The sequence below is a fragment of the Arctopsyche grandis genome, chromosome 2 (genome assembly GCF_051622035.1).
Source record: "Arctopsyche grandis isolate Sample6627 chromosome 2, ASM5162203v2, whole genome shotgun sequence".
Taxonomy (NCBI): domain Eukaryota; kingdom Metazoa; phylum Arthropoda; class Insecta; order Trichoptera; family Hydropsychidae; genus Arctopsyche; species Arctopsyche grandis.
In genome coordinates, this window is record NC_135356.1 from 28,271,243 (window position 1) to 28,281,318 (window position 10,076).

The 10,076-nt window shown below is 34.5% G+C and overlaps 1 protein-coding gene across 1 annotated transcript in view; it reads right to left on the reverse strand.

The window, feature by feature from the left end:
• MESK2 (misexpression suppressor of KSR 2) overlaps nt 1-9,849 on the reverse strand; it is a 125,919-nt gene extending 116,070 nt beyond the window's left edge. The window contains exons 1-2 of the mRNA XM_077446076.1: nt 9,722-9,849; nt 2,665-2,754 (exon numbers count right to left, since the gene is read on the reverse strand). Coding sequence (XP_077302202.1) covers nt 2,665-2,702 — 38 coding nt within the window. The 5' untranslated portion in view covers nt 2,703-2,754; nt 9,722-9,849. The remainder of the gene's footprint in view (nt 1-2,664; nt 2,755-9,721) is intronic.
• Nucleotides 9,850-10,076: the final 227 nt, after the last annotated feature.

The window sequence follows — 10,076 nt, forward strand, 5'->3', positions numbered from 1 at the left end:
AACGAAACAACTATTAGCACTCGCCATTGCATATACCTACACAGTGGGCATAAAAATACACAACTTATATCGATCAGAAATATTACTAGCATACAAAGAACAACACACACTATATAACTTTTGTGCACACTGCGCAGTGCATAAACAAAATTGCATACATATACATATATGCCATCATTGACTGCTACTATAATCGGTTCCCGGAAAGAGGCACTAAATTGCACTGAATAGTAGCGCAGTTTTGAGAAGTACTAATTTTCAAAGGCGCTCAAAAGGAACTTACGCAATAGAATTTCACAAAAAAAGTTTAGCACCCTCGGATAACATACGACTACCTCTTGACGCTTTTTTGTGGAATTCTATTGCGTTGAGCATCTTTGAAAGTTTGGATGTCTCGAGAGTGCAACTATCTCGAGTGCATTTATCTGGTCACCATTAAAATCATATGCGTCGGTATTTCATTACTAAATAAATTATTTATAATAATTTTCTGAAATGGTGGAATTTCATACCACCATTCGTACTAGCAAGGAAATGAGAGATTTTCTAATAAAATATACTCAATTTTTACATATTTAAAAATGAACAAGCAACATAGCTCAGTGGTTAGCGTATAATGCTCCCAACTGAGAGGTCATGGACTCAATCCCTGGCCTTGAATATATTTTTGAATACATTTTATTACTATTTTAAAATTTATATTTTTTGCATTATAATTTTAAAATGTTTAAAACGTTCTTTTTTATCATATTTTTTTTCTTATTTGTGATTTTTTTCTTTTAAATTTAAATGTTTGGCCACCGTCTCGTTTTGGACAACTTTAAAGACATTGTAGCAAAAAAATACTTTTAAAAATAAAAATAAAAATATGTGGATCGTTTCCTATCAGATTTTGCCAATTTATCTGATGTCATTTTTGCAACGATTCCAAATAAATTAGCAACCTTTATTATTATTATTATTTAAATACTAGTGTTATGCCCTTTGTCGTCGTTGTTCTAATTGGCCAAAGGTTTTAGTCCACGTGGACCTCTTCACGCTGATTGGCTGTCCGCCTTGTTCGCGTGTATTTATTTTATTAAATATCTCTAGGTACAACATATACATATGCACTCCTGGAATTCTAAAACTTGTTTTTTTGAAATTTCCATACTTGTCGACGCGTACGCCACACACCCACAAACATAAATACATCGCGTCCGTTTTTATATATATGAAAATTTCGAATTTATAATAATAATGTTATAAATTTATACTATCATCCTTCTTGCAGTTCAATCGACATCGTATTGGCAAATTTCGAAAGCTGATACGCTTAAGTAATTAAATATACTTCAAGCAAACTCAACTTCATTCGTGCGATCACGACAAATACTACAATAGATACTACTGCGATACGTGCCGTTGGTATACATACGTATGCATATTCATTCACTGGAAACAATTAGTCGCAATGTTGCGCAACACAAGCGCATTGTTACGAAATTCGAGCTCGCAAACAATAAGAAAAGTAAAAAAAAACCGCGCAGCATTTTACCGTTGCAACTCGAAATGCATCATTAAACACTGGAAGATTCATCCGAGTAACGGCATTGACGATATGGAAGGACGAAGGAAGAAGCCGGTTTGAAACCAGCGAGAAAAAAATCAAGATTATCAGTAAAAACCATACATTGTATATGTATGTATATTTCATCTCAATTGGATCAATATGTATATTGCGCAATCAGCATACGTGCATATGTATGCAAGTGCACATTGACCGAAAAGTGTCAAACAAATTTGGTGAATTTGAAATCACAAACCACATCCTTGCATATGCACATTTTAGTATATGCATATGCAGTGGTGTAGTGTTAAATAAAAAAGAACCAGATCGGTGTTTAATATTTACGACCCCTCCCCCCCCCCGATTTTTTCCTTACTAAAAAAAGTTCTATCCTAATGTTGGTAGTTAACAAATATTCTTACTTGTTAAAATTATGATGTCAAAAAACTATCAAACTTTAACATGTGAATTTAGAGATGACTATTCATTTAAGCGGAGTTCCCCCATTCTATCTATCCTCAAGTGCATATGGTCAATAGTTTTTATAAGAATGTTTTTGCGTAAGAATGTTTTCTTTCGAAGTTTTGTGTGGTTTTAGATAAAAAAAAAGCCAATAAATAATAATAGACGTCTTTTAAGTTTTGAATGTGCTCAGATTACTATTCGATTGTGGTCATCGAGTGTTAGAACAAGAGGCGGCGACCTGGGTCAAAAATAAGTACCAGGGCGGCGACATGGCCCGACTACACCACTGTGCATATGCATCTTGGTGAATGTTAAAATTTTAATTCAATTCCAAAATGTCTTTCGAACAAACACGTAAAGGTCTACTTGTAGAACGTCCAGGCCGGGCCGCGAACAAGTCGACCCAAGCCCGATTACAACAACGATACGTAAACTCTGCCGAATGGAAAACAACATACACAGATATATATATATATATATATATATATATATATATATATATATATATATATATATATATATATATATATATATATATATATATATATATATATATATTATTGAATTTATTGAAACAAAAAAAGATTATATATGGACACAACACAAAAAAATAGGACAATGCAAGTCTGGAACAAGGTGACGGTACTCACCCGAGAAGGGCTGCTTCTTCTGCAACTGTGGTCGGCATATTGGTGGCTCTGTTCGTGTTCAAAAGCCCTTGTATCGTGGCAACACCTTGTCTGCAACAAGAGACCGATTCCTACTATTTGAGGTACTACTTGGAAGATCGTACATTGGCTAGCCGACTCTACACGAAGCTGTGACTCTCAAACTACCCAATTTCGCCCATTAACGTTGACCCTTTCGATTGACATTTTTAAATTTACAATTTCAATTTAGAATTCCTGTGTATTGAATTCAATGTAACATTTGCCTGATAGACCCAACCCATGTGGTTACCTATTTGATATCTGATATATGATTAAACTCTTTGTGCATTTTTATGGTGGTCGCCGACTCATATTTGTATCGTATTGGGTGCATAACGCTTACTGGCCGCTGATGCATATGTATATGATTCACGACTGCGCGAACTTTTTCAGTCCGCTGATATATTCCGCTAATATATCAATCGGTTGTAGCCGATAATAAAATTTTCGTTTAAGACGAAAACGTGATACAAAAAGATATCAGCGGACTGAAAAATATATTCGCGCAGTCGTGAATCATCGTGAAGCGGTCAGTAAGCGTTTTGCAACCAACATGATACACATATGAGTCAGAGGCCACCGTTGTGTTAATACACTTGAAAATAGAGCGTTAGATTGGTCCAACAAAAAGAGGCGTAGAATAAAAGGGCATAAATTATGTATCATGCTTTTTTACAATTTCATAATTTTCTTTTACCTTTTTTTTTATTATTTTTCCCAAATTTTTGCGAAACAAATATTATAGGAGAAGTAACTGTATAATTAGTAATATTAAATATTTTTTATAAATATTTAATAACTTTTGATCAAAAAATTTTATATATTTAATTTAATAATTTCATAAATATATGTAATAAATAATTGCCAGTAGATTTTTGGATTTTGATTTTTTACTAGATTTGAGTACAATAAATAAAGTGTTTAATATTGCGAAATTGCTTTAATATTGCACAATTTTTTTTAATGAATGTACAGATATCAATATTTTATCTATTTATTTGGGTTAGTCCCATCAGGAAAACTCAAAATTACGTCAACTATGGCAAAAAAAATATTTTCATACATATTAATCGTAACCATTTTAGTACTAAATTTTAATTTATTTCACTTTTAAACTATTGAATTTGGTATTCAATATTTGTTTTTCCATTTTTTCGAAAATAAGCTTCAAGTTGGTTAAGAAAAGAAAATCTATCTAAATGATTAATGAATTTAGTTAAAACACATATACATATGTATGTACATATGATGTATGTTTACAATCTTATTCCAAGAAATTGGACTATTTTCATATTTTTGTAAAGCAAACAAAATTTGTTTATACAGTTAATCATTGAATACTATACATATGTACATAGATGCCAAGTTTCGATATTGAAAGGGTTTTTACATCAACAACCGATTACAGTACTGTTTGAGAGCCATCGCGATCGACAATGATAAGATAACGTTAGTCAATGCGTGGAAGATCAATATAACAAATGTTAAATGAAAAAAATAAAATAAACAATTCACACTGTCACCAATACTGCATATAAGTAAGTATGTATGTAGGAAAAAATGACGTATTAGAAAGTACTGCAAGGTGCGCTAATAAAATGAAATTTTATTAGTTAAAAAAAAAATGGAAAACGACGCAATAAACACTCGCACGTGTGAAAATGTCAATTAAACATTACAGATAAGCGATAAATATGAATACGTAAGTAATTCTGGTGAAATTTTACATTTTAGAGTTTAATTCTAAATTTATATTATACGTGATTCAAAATTAGCGTGACGATGCGTACAGAAGGCGGCCTCGATTTGCGCAGACTCGGAATAACATTATGTACATGCTTATAAATTAAATTTAAATATTTTATATGTGAAAAATTCACAAATCGGCCGTTTTGCCAATCGGTGATATATTCGCTTCGTAAAAAGGCAATAATCGAACCAGAAGACGAATAACTCGCAGAATCGCAATCGATCGAAATCACTCGTACCTATGTATGTACTAAAATTGAAATGACAGAAGATTTAAAAACGATTTTTTATGCTAAATCTTAGTCAAAAACGCTATTATTGAGAAGATTCCATTCAAAATTGACAGCATTCCTTTTTCCTTTCATTCCCCTTCAAATATGTATATAATGTATGTACATACATAAAAGCTAATGAATCCCTTTCTACTTTGCGTAATATTAAATTTACTTCAATTCAGTCATTTGATATGTACATATTATATAATTAGGAAGAAAATTCCCAGCCTCCCCGTATCCCAGTCTATCTTTCAACGGAACTCCGACTTTTCCGCTCGGTCAATAAGCGCCTCGAAATTACTACACGCTGACAAAACCGCCCCAGAAAAAACAACTCGGCGACAAAACCGCGCCAAAATATATAAAAAATATATATATATATATCAATTTCGACTTAATATATTCTGGCACGGTTTTGTCGCCGAGCACTTTTGTCGCCGCGCGGTTATGTTGGCGCGGTTATGACGAGGCGCTTATCGACCGAGCGGTTTTGACCCACCATTTCAACACAGTTGAAATTCAAACAATGCCCTTTTCAATAATTTTCAGTTTAAATCGTGTTTTATCTGTGAATAATTTAGACTGTGCTACCGAGATGAACCCCTCACTAAAAAAATAGTAGCGAATTATCAAAATATAGACCAAAAATTTTATGATATATTCCCAACTTACTATAGCCCAGTTAACAAAAAATGCGATGCATAATAAAATAAACCAATTTTTAACTGGCAAATGACATTGCGAAATATCCATATTTCCCATTGCTCGATCCGTCCCTTTTAAGTAAAGCGAAGGATCAATTAATTCCTCATATTTTTTAACATTGAAAATTGGATTTATATACATATTATACATTCTACCTACCCATCTTTAGAATAGAAGAAAAATGAACTTGTATGAACAATTCAATTTGACAAAAAACATATGTACGTACATATCAACTAAATGAACTCTCTCTCTGTACACACACACATTCAGACAATTGCGATTCGTCGAGCGCTGCACGTACACGTACAATGTTACACGATCCAACCGTGCGGTAGACCGCGCAAATCGAAACCGAATCTTCGGGTGAGATGAAGGGGGGGTTGAGGGTGAGGGAGGGGGGTTGTGGGTTTAAAAAAAATGTTAGTTTGCGGTTACGGTGTGGCACGTGATTGCTATGGTGGATGTATGGGGGATGGTCGTGGTTCGATGGTGGTGACCTACCTTCCGACGATGACCGCGTTGTCCGAGGGGTCACCGTTGGTAATGAGGGGGTCGGAGCCCCCGCCGGTGGCGCTCGGCCCCGACACCGTGTTGGAGATGGCCCTCTTGAGGGTGTCAAGCACGCCCCCATTGATCTTGGGCTGGGGCAGGGTAGTTCCCCTGTACACATGCTCCAGGGACGTGTACGAACCCCCCAGCGAACCGCCAGGCATGCCAGCGCGACAAAAATAAAAATCATAAAAAAAACATACTTCCGAAAATAATTGGGATGGGATGAGGAGACGTTGATGAGGTGGGGGGGCAGTGGCAGAACCGATTTTTAAATATTGATCAAAAAAAATTAAGAAAAAATCTTGGCCTATTTGTGTTGTACATACATATATTCGTACATTTTACATGCATTGTCATCCATTCGGTTTCCGGAAGCCCATTTTTGACATTTAAAATTTAATTGGTCAGTTATTATTAAATAGGTTCATTGTTCATTGTTCGTCGTGCTTTATTCATTTTTATGATGAACCTTTTGTTTCTGCTCTCTAGCCTTGTAGTTTGCCCTGTTTCCTGGAAAATAGACCCAAAACACCCGGTTTCCTGGAAAAAGCACGCTTCCGGTCCTACCTCTAGTTATTATTAGTAGAGGTAGAACCGGAAGGGTGCATTTTCCAGGAAACAGTGCGTTTTGGGTCTATTTTTCAGGAAATAGAGCAAACTACAAAACTAGAGTGCAAAAAAGGTTCATAATAAAAATGAACAATGCACGGTGAACAAAAAACAAAGAACGGCACGCTTCCGGTCCTACCTCTAGTTATTAGCAGTGAGCGGCGCTAGGATGCACCAGCTTGAAAGAAATGGGTTTTTTTTTTGTTAATTTCTATTGTTAACCTTTTTTTTTACTCTTTAAAGGTTAACAATAGGATCCCGATTCAGAGCATTTTCGCGCCTATCTCTGATTATTATACTTCGGCGCTCCGGGTCTATTTCCCAGGAAAGAGAGTTGATTACTATTGTCCTACAAGGTCAGAGAGCAAAAAAAAGGTTTACTATAGAAATTGACCCATTTTTTTGGGCAAAAGCACTCTGGCGCCGATTTTTACTTATTATATATGGCAGCCAATGCAAGAAAAGGGCCCCGAAAAATAAAAAATAAAATCGATAATACATGTATAATATAATGTAGATATATTATTATATTATTACGTAATTTGATTGAAAAAATGTAAAACATTAAAAAAAGTTTTTGTTACTAAATATGCATATTTACAGAAATGTAACGGCACTAATGGGTTTATATCGCGTAGGAACCAAAGTGATAACTCCACAATGTGGCCAAATTGAGTCATTTAATGCTAAGTTATGTAATTTTTAACATTAGTACATTTTTAGAATAGGGTCCCACTTTTTTTCGGCAAAATAATATAGTAAAAAAAAAGAAATTAGTTTTCTTATTATATTAATTCTTTTCAAATGTGGACGAAATACAAGTAAAAAATAAAAGCCATACCAAAAATTTTAGTAAATTATGATTTTTTTATATAATTTTTTTTTTAAATTGATTTTTTTTATATATAATAGTGTTCCAGAAGTTCTGCCACTGAGGAATAGGAAGCTGCTATACTGAAAGGTGTGTGTGTGTGTGTGTGTATTTTCAATTATTATAATTCAACAATCGATCGACAAAGCTTGGATGTTTGGTGAGGTTGCTCATGCGCATGCTTGGCTCGGCAAAGATGGTTGAAATCCGCATAAAATCTTAAATTTTCCACTAAATACAAAAAAAATACATACAAACCAGATTTTCTCACAAAATAATAAACGGATTCGAAGATTTACTAAAAACTTCTTCAATCTTTCATATAATATTTTCTCTCATTTTGAAATTTTTATCCTTATATTTAAATGAAATTTTCAATATGAGACTAAGCTTGAAAGTCGTTAAAAACGTAATAAATACGAAGGTGTCTGCTTTAAAATCCGTTTCAAGAAAAGGTCAAGAGACTGCAAACAAAGAAACTTACGAGTATACATCCATACATATGTACATATAATGGTGCATTCGACCATAATAAAAAGTACATAATGATCATTTACACACATCCTAACAAACTACAACACCTTATGCATATAATTTAATCATCTGAAAACTATTCGAGCTAAAATGGCCCACTTCGAGAGCGTATTTAGATAGGGGAAAAAAATACCCCACCCGAACGGATTATGTAATTCGGATGGAATATGTAAAAGGTGCGTAACTTTCGACCATCTTCGCCGTGCAAAATTAAAAAGTAATGCATAATACAAACGTTCCCTTTTTTCGGGTGTTAAAAGTTCCATATAAGCAAAAAAAATGGACTCAATTAAAAAAAATCGTTACATGCAAACCGTTCGAAGCAGCGGCGTGCGTGTGATCTTCACCTGCGGCGCATTTTTTATTGTTTCAACATTGAAAAGCATAGCAATGTAACAGTGAACTTTTATGCATGTACATATGTACATAAAATGATATTATTCTGATTTAAAAATCGACTACAGCGCATTTTTATGAACTTTCATTTTTTTTTTATTCAGACCGTTCAAATGAAAATTTTCTACTTACACACATTAAAATCTTATCAAGATTATATGTGCAACTAATTATTTTCGAATGATTAGGTAAAAATTCCTAAAAATATATTATACGACCGGACTAAAAATACATACATGCCAAATTAACCAATCTTTTTTTAAAACACCATCGACTCCCAACGCTGTTATCTAATTTTAGCAAGCTGTTATTGACAATTTTAATACGAATTATGCTAAAATTGAAAAAAAAACAACAAACAAATTCATACTTTATAATTTAAAATTTGAACTTACGAAAATATACACAGTGGCGTAAAAATCAATATATTGATTTAAAAAAATTCGACCACAGCATATTTCTATGAACGTCGCATAACTGAAACTTTTATACTTTTTAACATTTCTACATACATACATCATATCAAGCTTATTTGTGCAACTTTTTTTTCAAATGATTACTTAAGATATAATATACGTATGGAATACATGTAAATGCAAATCAAGTCAATATAGCCTAAATAAAAAAACAAAAAAAAACTTTTCAATCGAAATTTTATCATATTAAAAATGCGCTACAATTGATTATTTTCAAAATTAGTACATACACTTCATCGTATTTAAAATAGCTTGAAATAAATAAAAATGTGACGTAATTGAAATTTTCACCTCAAATGCAATTTTTTCATTGAATTTCATTCATTCATTCACACAGAGGAATTAATTCGAAAATTTACTCAAATATACATACATTTTAAAACACGCCACAGCTTCGAACTTCCGGTGGGGGGCGGGGGGAGAGAGGGAAATACACAAGAGTCAGAGAGATAGAGCGAGCATGGTCGTAACGATCGACGTTAAGGCCTGAACGAGACCGCAACCAAAAATCACCCGCCACAATTCGAACGCGAATCGCAACTTTGCGCTGAACAAAAACGTTCAGATCGGTTCAGCCATCGGGACGGGTGCGTCCGTGTGCGTCCACCATATATACTATATATATATATATATTAAATATATATATATATCAGCGTGTTCCAAAACGATACTATTTTTACCATTACTCACCCGGGGTGCGATCGATCGTCTCTGAAGAGGGGAGACGAGGGCTGAGGCAAGGTAGGAGAGACAGGTGGTCTGTCGATTAGTGCGGGTCTGTTGATCTGTTAGTCGATTGAGAGTTACATATAATTGATGCGACTTACCTGCGAGCTGATGTTTCACAGATGATCTTCGAGCGAGTGAAGTTCGCGTGTGTGCGTGTGTGCGTTTGTTGGTCGAGCAACGTGCCGTGCCGTTCGAGACAGACGTCCACTCCGCGAGAACTCGCGCGACGAATGACGGCTCGTGGAAGTTGCGAGACGAACAGGGAACGGCGACAGCTGACGGGCCGAACCCTTTGCGCCACACCGTCTTATCGCAACGTCAAAAGGGAACTTTGTCCAATATTTGACGTACGTATCGGTGTCGTAGCTTTCGCGATGACTCGCGGTAGTGGTGGGCGCCATTTTATTTATTTATTTTTTACAGATTAGCTCCATGTCCTCACTATGGCTAATT